Raw genomic sequence first — 23,503 nt, forward strand, 5'->3', positions numbered from 1 at the left:
ACTCTATGTTCAAGGCGAATTGACTAAAGTTGGATCTCTGTCGGTAGAAAATAGGCCCATGCACTACTTGATTGCCTACATTTTAATTCAGAGAAACACAAATCATGCACAACCCGCTTTGAACGATTTGAGATTTATGTTTGCTGTGAAAGAGAACATCATGATAAATTAGTTTGAAGAAATCTTGAAGGTCATGTATAGCGTCTCTACCTCTCAATCAAAACTGCTTCCTTATAGTATCTTTGTGTCCCGAATGATTGATTATATACATATTGACATCTCGGATACTATTGTGATGGACTGCTCAAACAAAGAACACTTGATTGGTGAGTTTTTAATTCACAAGATGGGCATCTACAAGTATGGCAACACTTGGCAATATCAAGAAGACTACAACAACGTGAACCTTGACCCTTCCGGTGAAGACGATCAAGACATTAATCAAGAGCCTTTTGCTGCAACTCGGGGGGAGCATTCAGGACATGCATCACAGGAATTCGTGCTTGGACAAGCTTATATGGATGCTATGGAACAATGTTTGAATAATCGGATAGATCTTCATTTTCAGTCGCTTAAGGATTCGCATCATACGGATTTGGAGCATTTTGAGGAGCGTCAGGATGAGTACATTGACAACCATTATCAATCCTTGCGGAACTTCATTCAAACTACTTCTGATTCTCAGACTAGAAGCATGTGTGCTGAGCTCAACAAGTTGAGTGTTCTAATCAAGGGTAGTTGTAGCTCGTCGACTCCTGACAACCAGAATCCTCCAACTCATCCTTAGATAGAAAGCCTTAGAACCTTAGGTTATCCTTTCCTAGCTAATGGACTTTGTCGTTCCTGTTTCCTCTTGAGATTCTTGTCTTTGCTGAATATTGCCATTTCATTTCATTTTGGATTGTAACTAACTCTAATCTAGTGTTGCACTACTATTTTACATGTTAAATCCTTTCGAATTATTACATTCTTGCTTGATTTTTAATTATGGTACCTATAGCACGTTTCATTGTTTGTAATGGATTTTGATCATGATTGCTATATGTGACAATATTGAATGATTGTGCCTGCTGCAAAATACTGAAATTTATCAATTGCGTAATCATTCCATGCTTAATTTGCTCATGCATAACCCATTTCATGCTATTCAAACATCTACTGCTATCTGGTGTACTTTTAATCGATTAACAAGTACTACTTAATCGGTTAAATGCAGTAAAAATATTTGTTCAAGCTTCTTCCAGCTAGTTATTTAGTTTTCTACCCAGGAATAACTGATTAATTACAGTCTGTTAATAACCCTTATAACTCTCCTAACTTTTGACTAGAATTGAATACACGTATTTTTTTGATAATGTCAAAAGGGGGAGAAAAGTTGCTTGTTGCGTTACATACATTTTGCAGGTTGTATAAAGCACTTTGCAGGTTGTTTCTATTCAGCTTTCGTACACACTTTTGCTTATGAAACAGAGAAACAATGCGCATTAACTTTGGTATTCGAAAAATAACAAAACAACCTTTAACAACCATTCTGCAAATTCATCATCAAGCTTATCCATCAACAAATTGAAGATTTTTGACGAAGTGTTTGTCATCATCAAAAATGGGGAGATTGAAAGTGCAAAGTGTCAAGAATAGCACTAGCATATCTTAGCCTATGTTTTGATGAAGACGAGGTTCTAACAAAGCTTGAAGATGACTCAATAATCAACATGCTTTATGCTTATTTGGTCATATCTAGACTAGGAGATAAATTGAGTCTATAACCTAAGTAGTCTGGGATGTGTGCCGTAGTAAGTGAGTATAGGTTAGGTGAACCTAGATGCTAGTCTCTTAAGCCATCATAATTGAACTACCATATTCAAGAGATGCATCATCTAGTTAATCGTATGTTCATGCATATATCATACATGTTATCTATGCATATTAGGCATAATATAAATGATAAAACATGTATACATATTGCATATAACATATGAGAAGTTTGCCTTATGAAACATATGCATAAATGCCTCAGTTAATCGATTAACGTGGTAGCTTAATCGATTAACATAACTAATTTTCTGTTGAATATGTGTTTTCTGTTTTAACTGTTTTGAATGTCATTCTGTAAGTCCGTTAATCGATTAAATGGTAGTCTTAATCGATTAACGTGTCTGTTTTATGTTATAACTGAAATCTGTTTTAGCTGTTATAACTGCTTAACTATTTAACTATTTTTGCAACGTCTTAAACTACTTATTCACTGTGCTATAAATATGAGGCTTCACTCAGAGCTCATTAGCATTCATTCTATTTGTTTAGGGCTGTATTAGAGAGCATTTTGTATTCATATTTTTACTGTTATTTTGCTTGAGAGTTACATGTGTGAGAAGAGAGATTATGTTGTTTTCCTATAACATACTTTATGTTTCTGCATAATTTGATATTCATTTGATATTGCTCACGTGATCATGCATTAGATTCTGATTGAAAGGAACCTGTTGTATACTGTATTCTGATTAACTTACTTTCATATTGATGGCTTAATTGATTAGGATAAGGGTTAATCGTTAGTCTTTACATTGTAATATCTTAGGCTTTATGTGCTTAGAATACCTTGATTTTAACGTGTGTTGTGCAGTCTGAATTTGTCTCTTGGTATGAAATCACCACAGAGATTGTAGTTCTTCACCAAGGCATGGAGGTCTTGATTTGAGGATAAGATTCTTGGCTGGGTCTTGTTCGCGAGNTGGGGCTTGTTCGCAAGAAAGGTTTTCTCAATAGGCGAAAGGGTAGAAGTCAAACCAGGTTTTAGAGATCCTAGATTTCAAGAAGGGAGCATCCATTGTGCTTGTAAATTGAATTGGTAATTGTATCTTAATTCAATATTGTGAAGAAAGAAAATCTCCCTGATCCAGAAGGGGATGCCTGGATGTAGTTTGCAGTGGACCGCAAACGAACCAGGATAAAAATCCTTGTGCACTGTTCTTTCTTTCTTTCTTTATCTTTCTGTTTCTTGCATTGATACACTGAATATATACTTGAGAATTTGGATATCTGTTTAATGTTATATCGTTAACACTTGTATGCAATAATATCTGAAATATATCTGTTTAAAGTGTATCTTATTGAAAGTGTAAATTGTTTATTCTGTTAATCTGTTCTGTAACTGTGTTAATCGATTAAGCCCTTCTTTTAATCGATTAAGCCCTTCTGTTAATCGATTAACTGGACAGTTTTTCCAGTATTTGGGTTGTTGTTAAAAAGCGGTAGTTTTTAACCGTCACACCTATTCAATCCCCCTTCTAGGTGTTCCTAGACCACTAATACCTAACAAAGTCAATAGTAACATATAGTCTTAGTTTAAAACTTGTAAGTTTTAAACAACAAGTCATCATAATCTTAAACTTTTAGACTCATTGTTCATAATAAAACTTCTAACTCATAAGTTCACAATAACATGGGCCAACCCGGACCGGTCCGACCCACGTTTGGCCCACCAAAATATGGGTTGACCCGACTCTTATTGCTAAAAGGATTGAAATCCCAAGCCCGGCCTACTAAAAAAGCCAACCCAAATGGGTTGACCTGTCAGGCGAAGCCCATATTGCCATCCCTACATGTGAGTTTGTTTGAGAGTTGAAATTGGTAGATTTGTTGAACAAAATTTTAAAAAGTGAGAAATAGTATAAATTATATCTATCAACAAAAATAATAATCAAAAGAGTATAAAATCATCCCTATAAGTAGATTTGAGAGTTGAATATGATAGATTTGTTGAACAAAATTTGAAAAAGTGAGAAATAATGTGTAGTTTGATTAGAGAGAATGTGAATAGAAAGCAAAATAATAATAATTATCATGCAAAAAATTATATGATGAAGAAATTATATCTATCAACAAAGAAAAAAATGAAAGAGTATAAAAATAAAATCATACATGTGAGTTGGTTTAAGAGTTGAAAATGATAGATTTGTTGAACAAAATTTGAAAATGTAAGAAATAGTATAAATTATATCTATCAACAAAGAAAAAATTAAAAGAGTATAAAATCATACCTATGAGTGAGTTTGAGAATTGAAGATGATAGATTTGTTGAACAAAATCTAAAAAGTGAGAAATAGTGTGTAGGTTAATTGGAGAGAATGTGAAGAAGTGGAGAATGTTTGAGTAAAAGTAGTAAAACAAATGATAATAGACTTATATTTTTTGGTACTATCAAGATAACCATCACATTTTTTAGTAAAGAACTAATCATTCTTGGGTTCATGACTGTGTCTTGCAAGAAGTGTTGCTCCCAGGAATCGAACTCTCGACCTTGGAGATTCAGTAGGGTCTTACACTACTAGACCAACGCCTTGTTGGTATAATAGACTTATATGATATTTTGGAATTCTTATTTTATTTCACAGTAATAACCTCTTTTTGCATACCTATCACAAATGAAGAGTATCTATTTTAGTACTTCCAACAATCCTTTAAATTGATAAAATAACATTTTTTATACACTTTTTACAAATATAGAGTATCTAATTTAATATTTTTTAATAGCTCTTTCTTTTCAACATAATAGATAGATAATAGATTTAGTCTCTTCTATTCATATTAAGATGACAGGTGTCTTATGTTTGGCCTCATGAATTTTGATAATTATTAGGCACTATATATTCTCTCTAGTCTCAATTATAAATAAAATGTATCAAAAAAATGTCTTAAAATTTAACTACATTTACATTTCTAATAGCACTTTCAAATAAAAAACAAATTTCCATATATCACAAGTGGGATAGTAATTATACTTACTTTTTTACTAAATCAAAGCAATTAATTCAAAACTTTTTATTAGGGCCTAACTATAAATGGTAGTAATAATTTCATAAAATAGAAAACATTATACATAGTTTTAAAAGTCCTTTTTACTGATATATTTCAAGTTCAAACCATTGATATGGAAAATATTAATGTTTAATTAATTTTATTTGCACAAAATTGATGCTTATTAAGTAGGTAGCCATCAACCTATTATAAGGTGAATAGAGAATGATACATGAGAAATACATATGTGAAGACATATCTATGTAGAGACAGTTAATAGATGATTGACAACAAATTAAAAATTCGATTCTAATTAAATTTATTACTAAATGATAACACTAACAAACATAAATATATGTGTTTCCAAATATGGCGTGTTGGTTCTATCTCCATACAAATTTTTCTCATGATACATTGCTCATTTAGGTAGCCATCACCCTCCTTTGCTTTCTATAGTTGCTATCTTCTTAAGTGTCTCAAAATAAAGGAGAGAAAAATAAGAACAAAAAGAGTTTCAGAATCATTTTGTAGGTATATTTATGATTCTTAAATTTTCCATTTTTCTTCGCATCCAAAACTCAACTACTAAACAGACAATTAAACAAAAGGTGACACAAGAGTTTGACCTCATGTTTTTCCAATGAAAAGGCCAAGCAGGTTGGAATAACTAATTGGAGCCATGTGAGTATCTCAGAGCTACACAACACAGAGCCCATAGTTTATGAGGGATCAAATATATTTTTCATATAACTAACATGGATAAACATGGTATTGTTTTTTTTTTAATCAATTATGTTATTAATGATTATTAATTTAGTCATGAATATATTCAATATTTTATTGGTTGTAATATCATTGTTTTATATTATCAATCATAAATGTATAATTGAAATAAGGTATGACCTGAGGTGAATAAAGTAAGATGTTATTTAAGATTTATTAGGAAGTTGATCTCAAAATATATATTAGACTAAAGGTCTCACAAATAAGTCTATCTTATTTTATCGTAATTTGTCTGAGATCTATTTCGTTTAAATTTATAATAAAAATAATATAATTAAATTCTTTTGATATCCAATGTATACTTATTTTTATTTCGATCTCACAATTTGTTTAAAACCTTAACATAAAAAACTCACGTGGTTAAAAATTTTATAATTTTATTGCCCTATTTTTTCCCACACAGGACCTATAAGATATCAAGACCAGCTCTACAGACAACAATTACAGGTTCAATATTTATACACTAACAATTTTAAAGTTTTTACTCCATCAACACATCATTAAATTAAGGTCTTTTTTACAATATCCTAAATAATAACTTCACTCTACTTACCTCAATTTTTTAATAATATATTATTGGAAAAAACAACTACAAATTCCGAAAGCGATTAATTTCATACCCAAAATAATAATGGAATACATTTAGTACTACCAATTTTTCTTTCCAAAAATAAATTTCAGAATGGAATGTCAATCCTGGGGCTTTATTTATAAGTTCTATATTTGTTGATAATTGAAATCCAAAGATGTATGAACTAATAATTCATGATATCTTTGTGGGACATTATCTGCTTAAAATCAATCCTATAACAAGCACATACACCATTAAAACAACAAGAACATAGACCAAGTTTACCACCACAAACACAACGTTTACAACTACTAGTGCCAGTGGCTTGGCAAGTTGGACCATTAAGTTCTGCATCTGGTTTCAAAATCTGAAGCGTCGTATTTGGCTGATCTATTCTAAAACAAACACATGCACCATCATTACAACAACTACAAGGAGTAAGTTTTCCACAAATGCACCCTTCACAGTTACTTCTCACTTTGCAGTCTACACCATTAGTTTCTGAGTCTTGTCTCTCAATCTCAAACTTCATACCTGAAAATACATTTCATTTTTTAATTAATATCACTTCATGTGTCATGACCTTGTGATTGGTTGGGAAAAAAAATTAACTAAAATTTAATTTTTAAGTATTTTTTTGACCATTTATAACTTATGGCATATGGAATAACGCTAAATATGGGACAACAGATGTGCACCCATATATTTATGCGGCATGTAAGTTAACATTAATGGGTTGCTTGAATAACTAAATAAGAAAACTTATGTTGAAGTTGTACCCAATAATAGTGTATAATTAAACATATGATTGCCTAGAAAATATGTAAAATGTAAAATTAAAATCTATATAAGCATGGTTGATAAAATCGAGATTATGTAAAATTAGAAGGAATATATAACATGTGAATACGTAAAACGTGTGATCGTAAGACGAATTGCATGATCTTACGAAATATTAAAAGAATTAAATGTGAACATATACAAAAGAATAATAATTTTTTAGTGTAAACAAATGTAAATAATGTTACCATGATGATATTAGTAAGTTATTAATTTATAATAAAGAAAAAATATATGCATTGATAGTGTATGAGTTTTATATTATGTCATTGCATCATTAATTATTCATGTTTAATCGTTATTGATTCTTCAAAATATATATAAATAAATGATTGTTTATATCTTTATACACTAATAGTGCATAAATATTACACTCTTCATAGTATATATAAAAACTTAAATACATATATTACAACAAAAGGGTGACTCAGTACATGAGACTTTAATTTAGTGATATCTAAAGAGAGTATATGTATGTAAACTTTATCCAGCAAGCAAAATAAAGAAAATATAACACAAATGTTATATATATAAATGAATAAATTTAATACTAATTGGATATATTTTTTTAGGAATATTTGAAACTAACATTAAAATTCTAAAATTTAAAATGATAAAATCCAATGTGTTATGAAAGTGGGGTAGACAAAAAAAATGAATTTTTAATTAATTTCTAATTATCTGAAGCGTCAAAAAACAGTAGAGGACAAATGGTTAGACTACACGAAGATATTTTGTAGCTCATTTTACTTCTTTTAAGTAGTTAGAATAGTTAAAGACGTTAGGACAAATAGTATGAATGTCATTCTACAACGAGTTAAGATTTGTCATTATCCGACTCTAAATGTTGGTTTGGTTATTTTTTGAGCTCGGAACTGATCCTACATTCGAAGCTAACCCGATCCCTAAATATCAATCAAATCACTCTTTAAACATGATCCTACCCTAAACCTGACTTAATATTATATATACTCATTTTAGATAAAGTCTTCTCAATATTATTTATTATTATGAATATGTAATTTGATGTATAAAATGATATATGTATATATATTCAATAATATTTTATACTAAAAAAGTGTTATTATTTTCTACATATTTGAATAGAGACACATACAAATATGATGAGAAGTGATCATGAGACGGATCAGACCAAATCATGTTTGGTCTCTATCCGGTCCTAAATATTGATCAGGTCTAATTTTTAAACCCAACCCTAAACACAACGAGACCCGATCCTATTTGAATCTAATCAAACTCTACTGAGTGAGCGGATAAGATCGGCTCTTGCTCACCTCTATTAAGCGACAGGACTTCCTTCAGCAAGATTGTGTCTCACAATCAACAACAAAGTCGTAAAATCGTACAATCTTGCATTGATGGTGATTCTAACTACCCTGACTATAAGTTTATATGAATTTGTGTAAAAAAAATACCCATTTCCCATATGCACAAAACCACATAATTAAAATAAAATAAGAAACACTGAAACAAAAAGCTTTCTACCAAAGAAGAAAAATACCTGAGGCAAATGCTATAAGCATAAGAAAAAAACTCAACTTAACCAAAGAGGCGTTCATGTTTTCTTGGCTAGTGTTGTTGTCTCATGCTCAGCCTTTATGAATGGACTTTTATAACATGTTTAGATAAGTATGAAATATATGATTCAGCTACATCAATATATACAAGGATAAAACCATATTTTACATTTTCATTATATTATTTATCATTCATCAATATAGGTAATAAAAATAAATAATGTATTTTTTGGTACTATCAAAAATATATTTTCAACTTTTTAGGTAAAGAATTAATTCATTTCAAGGTTTGTGATTGTTCCTTTCAACAAGTGTCGTTCTCAGGAATCGAACCATCGATCTTGTGGATCTAGTAGGGCTTGTGGATCTAGTAGGGCCTTACACAACTAAATATTTAATGTACTTTACTATATATTGAAGGTGTCCTTCTTAATGAAAAATGGGAATGGAATTAAAAACTATTATTTTCAAGAGAAAATGGATGAAAAAGTATATTTACTATAAACTTAATATTAGGAAGGTTTATTTTTTTGTTTCAATTCACTAATATATTTTTTGTTCCAATTCACTAATATATTTTTTCCCTTTCATATATGATATAATTATGAGTTAATTACACTTACATCCCTTTTACATAAACTATCTTCCATTTTTTATCCTTATACAAATTATTCATAATTTTGTACATACATTATACTAACTACTTATACATAAGATATTAGTGTAATATTTTAAATTAATGACATCTGATGAGCGTAATTAAATTAATAAAAATATATATTATGAAGAAAAATCCAAATAGTATAACAATCATTGTGTCTTTATATTTTTTGTTCGTTCCAAAATAGTATAAGAGTTAATTAAACATCTCTATAGAATTATTGATATATTTCGTAATGAACCAAAAATAATAAAGAGATATAAACTCTTATACTATTTGGGCTCATCTACATAGTATATTATATTTAATTTGCTTAACTTAATTAATTAATGTTATTTGTTTAAAAGATTATTATATCTCATACAATAAGTCATTGTAACGTATGTTCAAAATAATGAGTGGTTGTATAAGGACAAAAAAAAATATAGATGCTTTATATATTTTACTAAAATTTAAGAATATGAATATAATTTACTCTAGAATTAAAGATTTTTGAATTCCAATTATCTTCAACTTTCATTCACTAATATACATTTATTTTCCATCTTTCATTTCACAAAAATAAATAGTGTGATGAGTTAATATGTATAATATATATATATATATATATATATATATATATTATAGCCTAATTGAATGTACTTTCAAATATTTTAAAAGATATTATATTCAATGTACTTTGATATATATTGAAGGTATTCTTCCTATCTTGGAAGAAAAATGGGAATGGAATTAAAAACTATTCTTTTCGAGAGAAAATGGGTCAAAAAGTATATTTACTATAAAGTTAATATTAGTAAGGTTTTTTTTTTTTGTGAATATTTTTCAACTAACTAATATAATTTTTTTTCCTTTCATACAATATAATTAAGAGTGAATTACATTCACTCCCCATGAATTTTAGTAAAATTAATTCCTCCGTTTTTATCCCTACATAAACTATTCATAATTTTATACATACATTACACTAATTATCCATACATGAGATATTATTATAATGTTTTAAACTAGTAGTATGTGATTAATGTAATTAAGTTTAAAAAATGATATATTATGAACATAAATCCAAATAGTATAACAGTCATTACGTTTTTATTATTTTTTGTTCGTCGCAAAATAGTATAAGAGTTAATTAAACATCTCCTAGAATTGTTGTTGTATTTCATAATGAACCAAAAATAATAAAGAAACACTAAATCTTATACTATTTGAGCTTATCTACATAATATATCATATTTAATTTGCTTAACGTAATTAATTACATTCATCTTATATTATTTGTTTAAAAAATTACACTTATATTTCATACAAGGTTAATTAGTATAAAATATATACAAAATATTGAGTGGTTTGTATAAGGACAGAAAAAGATAAGGATGACTTGTATAATTTCACTAAAAATCAAGGATGATTGTAATTTACTCTATAATTAAAGAATTTTCAATTCAAATTATCTTCAACTTTCATTCACTAGTATACATTTATTCTTCAGATTTCATTTCAGTTCATCTTAAACAAAAAATAATGTAAACCAAATTACAATTTTGGGTCAAAATAATTAATTTATTTCTTACATATTTTTAACTTTTTTATATGATATTTAGATGCATGAAAAATTGAAGTTATTTTTATTATTTTGATTCTTGTACAACCAAAAAGAAAATAATGGGATACATGGTATTATGTTTTTTCTTCAATATTAGGATTTTGGAGGAGAATTCAAGTAAAAAAAGTATACCAACACAATACTATGGCAAGAGTATAAGACTCAAACCTTCTATTTATCAATATCATTATATATTAATTATAATTATATATTTTTCTCTACTTTTCATTTTCTTCCATATCGAACAACTAAAAAATCATCACATTTTCTCTTTCATATACATTATGATTGGACAAATATCAACTCTTAGTATTAGTAATATAAAAATTGTATTATACCGACCAGTTCAACCGGTGAATTGTACTTTTAACCATACATTATAGTTGTACCAACCAACTATCAAAAGGTTAAAACCAATCATATTTTGTAATCTTCGTTCCACGCATCCATCAGCGCCCCACCATCTCCGTCCACTCCCTTCCACCGACCCATCATCTTCGTTTCAGTCTTTCCTTGTAGAGTTGACATCATTAACGTTCCACACAAAGTGCTTCTTCCTTACTTGGTTCTTCTATTTGTTCAATTAGCTTACTTGCTAGTTTAGCCTCTTCTATGTGCACCAATGGAAGAGTTCACAGAGGAATTAGATTTAAAGTAAGGAATTAGTTTAGCCCTTTCTATATTATTAGATTTAAGAGTTTTGAAAGGAATCTCAATATTGCTTCAATTTTTGAGTGTTTTTGGATTAAATGTGCCAAAAATTGGAGAGGAATTGTTTATTGCAGCAATTGGTATTGCAGCAATTGGTATTGCATCAATTGTTTATCTATTTTTCAGTATTGCTGAATTACTTCATGAATTAGTGATTTATTATTATTATTACTATTATTATTATAATAATAATAGAATCAACCACATATTATATTCCTTGATTCATGAATTGCAGGAATTGGTATTGCTGGATTACTTCATTAATTGCAGAAATTTAAGAAATTTGACTAAACAATGTTGGTATAGAATCAAGGGACATATATCCGGTTTAACTGACATGCGGTTTAATTACTGAACCACTAATTGAACTATTGTATCAATACCCTGACCAATTTAATGATCGATATATATTAATAACTATACTCTGTACTTTCAAACCATATTAACAAACAAGCTAGGGGTCAGAGTAATAGATTTAACAAGCATGCCTAATATACACATTAAGGAGCTTGTACACTACCAAAATCACCACTAGAGTTGGATAGAAGAAGAATGTAATCAATTTTTTCTTCACTACACAAGCCACTTCTTATAGGAGATTCAAACTTTTAATAAGACAAAAATGAAAATCTTAATTCATTTTGTATCCATCTTATATTCTTACAGTATAAAACCTAACCATCAAAAATATATTCAAGAAATTGACATTAATAGTTAGTTAACAATGTATTCCGAACCTAGTAATTGGATTGGGTCAAAAATAAAGAACTTTCTTTCCCTCAAAATTTGCCACAGAATACAACAAGTTTTCAAATTGATTTTCCAAGGAATATGAACAGCAATGCATAGAATGGCAAGAAGCCAAATTGGAGATATAGGATCTTATTTGTAAATGATTTGAGCAAAAAGACATTAATCCATATTTTTTTTATCTATTTACTCTATTTAACAATGAAATTAAAATGACATAATCCTTATTTGAATTTAGTTTCTTTAAAAAAATATGTGGAAGATATAGCAACTAGAAATGACCAAAAGGACAGGATTCAATTCCTGGTAGCAACATTTGTTGCGGGCGATAGCCCCACATCCCGAAAGGGATTAGATACTTACACAAAAGGTGAGGAGATATCATTGGGAGAACAAAGAAAACTAAAAATGAACTATCCAAAACTAAAAATTGCACTGAAAAGTGATGTTCTCAAACCAAACATTCCATGATATTCTGCAAGTCTTACTTGAACAATATATAGTAATAATTGGTCTCTACCAAAACTGCAAAGTAACACAATTCAAAAACAAAATGAAAGTAACAACAAAATTTAAAAGATACTTAATGTAGATTTCACTGTGAAACACCGAGCCACTTGGAGAAGTTGTCAAATTCAGCATAATCAGAGTCAGACACCATAGTTTGATACCATGCCTTTCCTGCAGCCTTGATAGCAGAAGCCTCCTCCTAAAAAACAACAAATACAAGAATGTATCATAATCGTTAGTCCTTAATGTTGAAATTATAAGGATTAAACTATACATTTGGTTCTATGCATTTTCATCTTGACCTGCATAATAAAATTACTTTCAATTTTGTCCTCACCATTAAGTTTGTGTTGTAGCACAGTTCGAAGGAGATATGGTATGTTTAAGATTTGAAAATAATCTAATTGCTAGATAATTCAATTTCCAAAAATCCAGCTAAAGAAATTCAGTGTTTCACACTCAAGATTGTTATGCAACTTACTCTTTTACAAATTATCCATTTAATCTCTTAATCAAACACCCTCTTGAACAATAATGGCCAAATTACAATCATTGTAAGATGTAAGCGAAAAATATTACAGCACATTGGTTCAAATGACTAACATTTGGCCCCAAAATCTGGTTCATTTCAAAATAGTCCTCAGACTAAAACAACAAAAAATTGAAATATGTTGTATATGTATGAACTGAATTTAAAACTTAACTAGACTAAATTATTACTACATACAACGACTGGACCCGAAATTATTGGTTGATGCCATTTGATCCATATATGTGATAATCATTTTCAAATTTAGTCCTATCCTTGAACAATTAACAAGTATAAGCCATCATCAATAACAAAAGTATAATTTAACCAAATACTATCTCCCAAAATTTTAAAAATGCATAGAATGACAAAGAAACTTTACCTTGGAGACAGTGCCGCGCTTCTTTGCGAGCTTCTCCTTCTTCGCAACAATGCGCTGCTGCTCAGCCAAAATCGCCATCCTCTTAGCAGTTTTAGCATAAGGATTCAGCTTCAACAGAACATTAAGATTCTTAAGTGGGTTCTTCTTAACTCCACTCCTCTTAACCTCCTTCTTAATCGGCTTCACCACAGATTGAACCTCATCAGAGTTAATAAGCCTAGCCAAGTCAGCATTCACCAACTTCGACCGAGGCAGCACATATCCCTTCTTCTTCTCAGAAGCCTGCTCAAATGTTCCATAGATCGAATCAAGTTTCTCGAAAGCAGATTTAGTCCAAACAACGAAACGACCTAGATGACCACCAGGTGCAAGTTTCAGAAGGTTCAGCCTCTCCACATTGGCAATCTCAACGCCTGGAATGTTGCGAAAAGCCTTCACGGCTTTCGCGCCTTCGGTTCCATACACGATAAGAGGTCCCTTGCGAGAAATGTATCTACGGTTACGCGCTTTTCCCTTACCGGGACGAATTCCGCGGCTATCTTTCGCTTTCTCCGCATCGGCAAAAGCACCGATCTCTTTCAGCACCTTGATTGCTTCCTTGCTCTTCTCAACGCCTTCCACGGTGTCGCTCACGACCAACGGCAACTCCGGGACGGTTTCGATGCGGTGGCCGCGGGCTTGAACAAGGGAAGGTATCGCGGAAGCAGCGATGGCGGAAACGATGGCGTAACGCTTCTGGTTGATATTGACCTTGCGGTGCCAGCGGCGCCAGATCCTGGTCGGAGCGAACATACGACCACCGCGGCACATGTTTCCGAACGCGGCTTGTCCGGCACGGTGAGTTCCGCCTCCGGAAACACGAGGGATACGGGACACAGCGCGTCCGGTTCCCCAGGACTCGGCGGAGGTTTGGTGGCCGGCTTTGCGGCTGACGGCGTAGGGTTGGCGGCTGTTGCGAGAGATGTTGGAGTGGACGAAGTTAACAATATCAGGGCGAATTGAAGCCTTCATGACGTCGGGGAGAGCAACGGTGGAAGGTGTGTCGGTGGCGATATCGCCGGAGACGACCTGAACGGAGACTAGGGGACGAGCTGCTGCTGCCGCCATTGCTGAAGCTTGAAGTGCACTGAGCTAGGGTTTCTTTTTGAAATGGGAATTAGGTTAAGGGTTAAATCTGTTAATATATATTGTTCTTTTTTATGTGGGCTTTTTAGGGTTTGATTAATTTCACTTATTTGAGCCCATTCAAATTGTGAACATAATTGGGCTTATTCTTCCTCTTGTTTATTGATTGACTAAAGTAGATGATATGAATAGTTATTTTAACTGTGTTATAAAATTTAGCTCGGACCGGCCAATTTGATTGGTTCAATCGTGAACCGAATATCTCATCACTCTAAGTCTCTTGTTTAACTGATTTTACTTAAAAATTGAATTGCCTCTATTCAACTTAATTGATTGAAGCCTAAAACTAGTAACTTAAATGGTTAGAAGTTGGATTGCCCGAGTCAATCAAAATTTTTTTTTTTCTAAAAACAACATTATTTTAAGATAAAATAACTTTAAACTAATTATATTTTTTTTTATCGGCAATTGTTAGTATGTTAGCTGTTAATATGTTAGTATTTTGTTGTGGGTGAGACTCCACCCTCAACTTCCTACACCCTACCATCAAACCACCCTTATAACTCCCATTTTTGTTGATGGTGGGACTCGAACCCACAACCTCCTGCACTCCATTCCTTACCACCGCTATTTTCACTATCAGACCACCTTATGACTCCCTAGATTTTACATACTTACATGGAAACAACTAGTAATTGGGGAATGAGAAAATGAAAATACATTTTAATTCTTTTGGTACAAAAATAATATATTGAAACTAGTAGGTTGTGTCAGTGTAAAACTACAAAAATGTGATGATTTTTTTTATACTACAAATTTATCTTTTTACCTAAGAAATTAATTATTTTGGATTCTTGGTTGTCCCTTCTAACAAATGTCTTTCTCAAGAATCAAAATTTTGACCTTAAAATCGAGTGTGGCTTACACCACTTACTCTTAATAATGTGACGATTTTAGATCTGCATGCATTGAAAAGGAGACACGTGTGATGAGGTGGTAAAATTTGAGTGGCAATAAGGATAAGGAAGGAATGATGATGACCAAGTATTCTATGTAGCTCAAAGGAACCTTCAAAATTGAATCTTTACAACATTATGATGCATTTGCAAATGAATATTCAATGTTTTATAACCCATAGTTTCTCTTCACGATCATCATTTTCTTCTTATTATTCATCTTTCACAATTCTCTCTTCCAAAAGGGACTTCAAGGAATCTCAACCAACCGGTGATAACAACAACAATGGTATTGTTTTGCAATTATGGTTCTTGTTAATGTTTTTGTTATGAGAGGGTGTGTACTCTACTTGTTAATGGATATTACCTAGGAGTTAAATGTTCATTACTCATGTAATTACTATCATTATTTGTATACATGTCTCAAGTGGCTTGGCTTGGATATGGTCGGGAGTAATTCATTTCGGGTGCATAGATACTCTCCCAAAAGTGATGCTCACAAATCCCTATTAATAAGGCGTTTGGTCTAGTAATGTAAAGCCCTGCCAAATCCCAGGAGCGATATTCGTTAGAAGGGGCAACCGCATAACCCGAAAGAGATTAGTTCGTAAAGATGCATACGCATATTATTTAGTGAAATAGGATCATGATGCACTATTATATAAAATCAAGTGCAGATAGTTAGATAAATTTGTTAACTTTAGAGAATTCCAATCCACAAACAAAGTGTAGAACTCATGAGACACTTACTACAAATGTTGGTTAAATGTTTTAGGTGATAAATCTTCAACAGATTGGGACAAGGCATGGTCAAATTTCAAGAAGCAAGGGAGAAAAACACTTTTCTCTCAGTTTTCTCCGAATAAATACGTAAGCTGGAATCCGAAGCGTTCCGATTTCCCAATTTCCGAAGAGGTTGATCCTATCAGGAGAACTGAGAGATCAAACCTCAAGTTTTGGACTAGTCCTACTTTCACTCTTGTAGGTGCAATTTTAATTCTCACATTTCTTTTGTTGTATACTATTCTAGCACCAAATAAGTGATCAACTATTGTTGTACAACAATAGTAATTTGTTTATAAATGTAGTTGATGTTTTCTTCTACTTGGTACCTAAGAAATTTTAGAGATTGGTTTAATACATGCTCAAGTGAGATATGAATATAGAACATATTGATTAGATGATGTACTTGTTTCAACTATTTTTGCTGTGGAAAATTCTTGAAAAGTGAAGAAAAGTTTTAGTTTTGGACTTGGACTTGGATGGATAATGAATGATATTATGATGCCAACCAGTAAATCAGTTCATGTAACTGGTTGAAGGCATTACAACATGTTGCTACCAATGCGGTGTGAAGTGTGAACTATTTTGTAATAGAAAAGATATTTTTGAATTTGATGCAGCCTAAGGTGACCCGATGTAGATATCATTGTAATTCGATATGGTACTACAATTACGATGTGATACTGTTGCGGCAGTTATTGCAGCCACAATAATTAGATTATATGTTGATTCAAAACTAAATAGGTTGATTCAAACACATTCAATTATACTTGTTTATCTGAATCAATTCTCCTTTTTCCTTTGTTTTTGGTTCTCTTAATGATTATATACATTGTGATCTCATTAAGAGTTAAATATAACACTTATAACATCAAATTTTATACGGTAACAATGCAAAGGACAGAAGGATCATGAATGGTTCAAGATCTATGGAGTAATAGTCACATTGAGAGGAATGAAGGTAGAATACAGAATCCGAATGACACATAATATGTGCATTCAGCATATCATGTCAAAACTAAGCTTAGTTATAACTCAAAACTAGTTCAAAACTGAACCTAATAATGAACTTTTTATAAATTTACAACATTGATTCTCGAACAAAAATACTATAAATCAATGGTGAATGATGCATTGATAGTGTAAAAAACTTTACACTGCGTAGATTTTAAACCTTTGTTACAAACTCATACTCTGCAACTCTAACCATTACACAAGCGTATAGTTTAAAGCTGAAAGCACTCCATGACTATCATAAACATTTGCTCCCATCTTTTTTTATACTACTAAAGTATATATTCTGACTCTTTTTTAGGTATGAATTAATTACTTTTAAGGTGCGTGAATGCTACTCTTAACAAGTGTTGCTCACAATAATCGAATTTATGATATTTTAGTCATCCTATAATCTAATAGGATGTTATATCATTAGATCAATATCTTCCAACGATACTATTTTTATACACCATGGTTCATTAAAATGAATATATGAAATATAAAACTAGTATTAGGACATTCAAAAATACAAATATTTCTAGCTAGTTGTGAATACAATATCTTCACATTGAGATTACATGTATAGAGACTATTGGCTAATTTATTTGATTTTCAAGACTTTGAAGTTTTAACATCCCAAACTAAATTTACCAAAGAAGAATGGTCCATCTTAAAAAAAATAGCAGTAGTGTATCTAATATTAATTGCTAAATTTGCATAAAATTTACCTCTCTCCCTCTTGCATCCTTAGACTAAATACGACAATAGCTCGGAAATGCCACATATTTTTTAAATGATCAGTTGTTTATTATCTATAGATAAGGGGATGAGAATACATTTTTTTGTACTATCAAGAGTATTTTTTCATCATATGGATAAGGAAGTAATCATTTTTTTGGGTCGTGTGATTACCCTTCTCAACAAATGACATTCCCAATAATTGTTAGTTAATAAAAATAATTTTTTTGTTACTTCCAATGATATCCTTACTTGGTAAAGAACTAATCTTAATTAGAAGTCATGTTTGTCTCTCAATAAGTGTTGCTTCCCGAAACCGAACTATCAAACGTGTTAGATCTACTGGGGTCTTATACTGCTAAACCAAAAAAAATAAAACCCAGATATATATTTTCTTGATATTTTCATTGCCCTTCGAACGAATCCCATTTTCTATAACGCGATCTTTGATTCTGTTTTCATCTTCTCTTTCAATTCCAGATTCCAATGGCAACCACCGACAACACCCAGAACCCTAATCTCAACAACAACCTTCCACAAGAGGAAAACCCGACCAAAACCCTTGACCCCACCGAACCCAAACCCGACCTAGGCCTCTCAGAACAACCAACCCCCGATCCTACCGCCGACAAGGACGCCGCCGCCGATGAATCCATGGTTTCTCCGGCGACGGCTCCGATTTCCGATGCCCAGAAGAAGAAAATCCGTGCTGAGCGATTTGGGATCACTGTTCAATTGTCTGAGAAGGATAAACGCAATTCACGAGCTGAAAGGTTTCACCTTTTATACATAGAAAATTAGGGTTATTATGTGATTAAATTAGGGTTCCGAAGTTTTTTTTATATCTGTGGATTTTAATCTGAAATTGATTTTGATTATCTAATATACATTCAATGATTCACATTATGCCACTCTTATGTAAACCTAATTTGGTACCCTTTTAGTTTCTAATGATGGAATTGTTATGTGTGTGTTGATTGCAGGTTTGGCACTAGTTCCACAACACCGGGATCAGAGACATCGAAATCGGAGGAGGTGAAGAGGAAGGCTAGAGCAGAGAGGTTTTCACTTTTCTCTTTTCTAATATATACTGTTAGGGCTTTGTTTGATACAAGTAGCTGAAATTTGAAAAGTTATGAGCTGTGAAAGCCTATGGCTGGTTAATTCGGAAGTGTTTGGTAATGCTAATCGGTCAATAATTATAAATGATTGAGGTGCTCTTAGCTTTTAACCCAAATCAATTCCTATTGAATAGTTAAATCAGGGCTTATAAGCAAGGTGTGTTTTTTAAAATTTTCCCATGTTGGTAAGACCATTAAGGACCTTATAAGGTAGTCAATTACCTCTTTTGACCAAAAAATAAGCTATCGATGGTGTTTGGAAGAAGGGATTACTTCAATAAGCTTCAAGCTTATAAGCTCGTATTTGATAAGCTACATGAGATAGCTTATGAGCTTGTAAGCTATGTGCATATTTCATTTTACATGTATCATCTAGCTTACTAGCTAATATTATTAAACAATTTTGATTCAATCTGAGGGTGAATTTGGCACAATGGTAAGGTTACTGCTTAGTAATCATGAGGTCACGAGTTCAAATCCTGGAAAAGCTCTTCGCTTGCGAGGGTAAGGCTATATACATCTACCCTTAGTAAGGAGCTGTGTGCATTGGGCCACCCTTTATAAGTTTTGATTCAATCAGCTAGTTGTGCCAAACAAAGCCCTTACCAAACAAGACTCCTAGCTGCTGCCAAATAAGCTTGTTGAATAACTCATAAGCCCTTCAAGAATGTTGCCAAAACACACTAACTTGCAAGTTCATTTATGTTTTTTCTTAAAAAATAATGTAAATATATATAAAATCACTATCAGCATTTATATACATGTTTGATTGGGCTTTAGTGCTTAATGAAATTCAGCTTTTATGGAATGCTAATTAGGAAAATGGTTTTTGCCAAAATTGCTTTGGAAGAATCATTGTTTTTTCACTGGATATAAAACTGAACATGTTACCAATCCTGCTTCTCAGGTTTGGGATACCTAGTCCAACCACAACTGCTGATGAGAAGGCAAAGAAGAAAGCTCGTGTTGCTAGGTTTGCACCAGCTTCTAAGGCTGCTGCTGATCCTGCTGAGGAAGATAAAAGGAAAGCAAGAGCACTCAGGTACTTGCGTATTCTATTCTGTCTCACCCATTTTCTTATAGAGCTGTTTCCTACCACTTATAAGAATTGAGTGTTCATAGCATCTTATCAAATCTTTCTGTTCTCTTTTCCCAGGTTTTCAAATCAATCATCAGGCTCCCTGTCACAAGTTAACAGCAAGGGAAACGTTGAGCCAGTAAGTCCCTTTTAGTCTCCCAATGCTTTGACTGATAGGAAGTTGAAAAACGTTTCTACTTGTGTTTACTAATCTGTTTTTCGTGTTCAAACTAGAAGGTGGTTATTGCAGGCAAAGCTGTAGGAGGAGACTGAACGGAAGTTTGCATTTGTAGTTGTAGGAAATTTTCTTGTAAGTTACTTTATTCTTCTAGTTCTCGTTCCAAATAAATAAATGGTCTTTTGGTAATTTACATGTCTTCAATTTTAATTAACCTGAATTGTGATCTTATCTTTTTTGTTTGACAAGTTTTTCCTTGCACTTTTCTGCAGTTCTAGCTTTTTAACAGTTCAAGTTCCCAGAGTGGCCTCCAGACCTCCACACCCTATCTACTTTTCAACTTATTAATCCCAGATACATCTATTTTTCATTTGTAAGGTGATGCCTTCCTTCCTCTAAGACGCGGCAAAGATTCAGATGGTGTGAAGAAGCTTGCTTTTGTTGTCTTAGTATGGGCTTACTAAGTGGTACCTTGGGGTAATTAATGTCATCTTCATAGTGTTACTTATCTTAAAATCTGCAAAGATTTGAACTTTTGGAATCCACAGCAGCCTTAATTTTTTTATAAAAAATATGGATGAAGCCTTTGAAACAAGAAAACTCATTTCTTTTCTTTTTTATTTTATTTTTTTTCCATCTTTATCATTGCCATCCACCCAGTGTCTCTAATCTGCTGCTTGTCAAATGCTCATCATCCGTTCTCCCCAAGCCTGAAGGTAGTACCGGATTAGTTTTTTTATAGCATCAATATGCTGATCCAGAATTGACTTATGTTTGAGGAGTGATGATAAATTAAAAAGATTAGCCCTCAAATATAGAATAGTTTGCATATAGGGTAGAGTTGACCCTTTTCTTTTGGGTAGTTTTTGAATTGACATTACTTCATCATATATTAGTAATGTTGGTTCGTATTTTTTGTTATTTGACTAGGTATTGGTCCAATTTCACATTAACTTAAAAAAAAGTTAAAAAAAGAAATAGTTTTTTGGCTTCATTTTGACTCGTACATTAACCCCTTGTCTTTTCCGAGTTTTTAGTGTATGTATGCATATGGCTACTACTGCGTACATTCTTTTAGAGTTCTATCAAGTTTAGATCATATTGGAAAGTAGTGATTAAAGGACATGTTTAATAGGTATTTAGGTAACATGATGTTCCTAGAAAGGGATCAATAGACTATGTTTTGGTGCATGAATAAATTTATTGCTTTTGGCGTAGTGGTAGTGCACTATCTTTCTGCGTTCTGGATCAGCATAGGTGGGGAATTCTATGTTCCTGGTACTATCTTCTGGCGCGCTCGAGAAAATGGGTGTAATATGGTAAGCTAAATGTTTCAAATGAAAAGTTGAACGTGTGCCTGAGTTCTACTAATGTTTTAAAGTTGCTCTTAAACTAAAGGCTATTTCCAAGGCTGTAGCTTCCAGTTTTACAATATCTTTGTTGTCATATTGAGATAAGTAAACTCTTTGAAGATGTTTCGCAGTTTGGTTTCTGTAACTTCGAATTATAAGATTGGATGTGGTGGGAACTCTTCTATTTTTTTCTTCTTATTATCTTGTAATTTATTTTTAAGCTTTTTGTTTGGATCAAAGCTATGGAGGTATCCATATTCTGGGGTTGAACTTTTGCTAGCTAGTCAAGTATATATGAATGAGACCTTTTCCATGTTGTGGAGTATTCAGAATATTCTTTTGTAGTCTTTTAATTGCAAGCTTATTTTCTTGTATTTTGTTGGATATTATCATGAAATGGTTGACCTTTATGCCAAAGCTAGTGTTTTATTGTCTGCACGGTTAGCCGGTGAGATTGACTTGGTGTGTAAAACATGATTCCATTTCAAGAGGTGAAACTGGCTGCTAAATTTTACACCTGATGCCTTTTGAAGGGTTTAATGTGGATGAATTTGTGGTTTGTTGCTTACTCAACTTTATTACAATTGTCCTGGCTTTGTCTTTTCACCAGTATGGTGACTCATGAAACAGCTTCAGATTTAATCTGAAAAGTATTTGAAGGTCTCCTGAATAAGTGTCTCAGCCCTGCTTATCTTCTATTAGTTAATAGCAAACAGAGGAATAGACTATTAGAGTGTTCTTTTATTCAAGTTGAGTTGTTAATGGAGGAAGTAGGTAAAAATGCCATTCTGCTCAGCTCTGCCATTGTGTTCTATCTGGCTGAGGTCTGGGGTGAAGAGGGTTTGAAATCAAAACTACCCCCATATGATTAAAAATGGTTTCGAGATTAATGCTTTATTAATGGATATGATTTATGATAGAGAATTATATTGTCGTTCGGTAGTCTCACCTAGTGCGACTAAGGCTTGTCTGCTGTTGTTTTTGTTTAACTTGCCTTTGGAGGCTCTTGGGACAAAATTGGTTATGTTGGTATAGGTTTGCTTCTAGTCTTTCATAAGAGTGGCACATAAAATAAGATCGAATATAATAGCTTTTCATAAGTAATGTTAGTATTCTAGGGATCTTGAATTTAATAACACATACATATTTGTAATGTGAAGTTATGTTTTGGGTGGTTAGTTATAGTATATAGTAACCCTTTCTGAATAATCTGTACTTTGAGATGTTTGTTTCAGTATTCCTATTGGATTGACTTTTGTGATTAATAATGTCTATTTCTATTGAAATTGGATGGGAGATCTTACATAGCTTTCTATTGATTTTGCTATTAATTATTGACATAAATAAAAACAAATGCTAATATCTCAAATGTCACTCATCATCTCTATATGTGATAAATGTCATCTACAAGTTTTTAATCGTTGTACTCGAGGGAAAGGAGAAGGGAATGAGAAAGAGACAAATTACATTTATGAGGTTTGAACCATTGTACTCATGA

At 32.1% G+C, this 23,503-nt stretch overlaps 4 protein-coding genes across 5 annotated transcripts; 2 read left to right on the forward strand and 2 right to left on the reverse strand.

Annotated features, from left to right (window-relative positions):
* Positions 6,285–8,579, reverse strand: LOC109356495. Its single transcript, XM_019599810.1, has 2 exons — positions 8,514–8,579; positions 6,285–6,685 (listed from the first exon to the last, which is right to left on the reverse strand). Exons 1-2 carry the CDS (start codon positions 8,569–8,571, stop codon positions 6,336–6,338), a joined length of 408 nt encoding a protein of 135 aa, XP_019455355.1. The 5' UTR covers positions 8,572–8,579; the 3' UTR covers positions 6,285–6,335.
* LOC109357006 (60S ribosomal protein L4-like) lies at positions 12,672–14,841 on the reverse strand. Its single transcript, XM_019600680.1, has 2 exons — positions 13,679–14,841; positions 12,672–12,966 (listed from the first exon to the last, which is right to left on the reverse strand). The coding sequence occupies exons 1-2, from the start codon at positions 14,783–14,785 to the stop codon at positions 12,853–12,855; spliced, it is 1,221 nt and encodes a 406-aa protein (XP_019456225.1). The 5' UTR covers positions 14,786–14,841; the 3' UTR covers positions 12,672–12,852.
* Positions 15,826–16,861, forward strand: LOC109355999. Its single transcript, XM_019599312.1, has 2 exons — positions 15,826–16,048; positions 16,535–16,861. The coding sequence occupies exons 1-2, from the start codon at positions 15,898–15,900 to the stop codon at positions 16,801–16,803; spliced, it is 420 nt and encodes a 139-aa protein (XP_019454857.1). The 5' UTR covers positions 15,826–15,897; the 3' UTR covers positions 16,804–16,861.
* LOC109357137 (protein MODIFIER OF SNC1 11-like) lies at positions 18,674–22,337 on the forward strand. Of its 2 annotated transcripts, none has more exons than XM_019600887.1 (6): positions 18,674–19,049; positions 19,260–19,337; positions 20,305–20,439; positions 20,554–20,614; positions 20,713–20,785; positions 20,926–22,337. In XM_019600887.1, exons 1-5 carry the CDS (start codon positions 18,763–18,765, stop codon positions 20,746–20,748), a joined length of 597 nt encoding a protein of 198 aa, XP_019456432.1. In that variant the 5' UTR covers positions 18,674–18,762; the 3' UTR covers positions 20,749–20,785; positions 20,926–22,337. The 2 variants fall into 2 exon arrangements, with proteins under 2 accessions (XP_019456432.1, XP_019456431.1); XM_019600886.1 differs by having other exon boundaries at positions 18,676–19,049; positions 20,710–20,785.

Source organism: Lupinus angustifolius, chromosome LG09 (assembly GCF_001865875.1).
Source record: "Lupinus angustifolius cultivar Tanjil chromosome LG09, LupAngTanjil_v1.0, whole genome shotgun sequence".
Classification (NCBI taxonomy): Eukaryota; Viridiplantae; Streptophyta; class Magnoliopsida; order Fabales; family Fabaceae; genus Lupinus; species Lupinus angustifolius.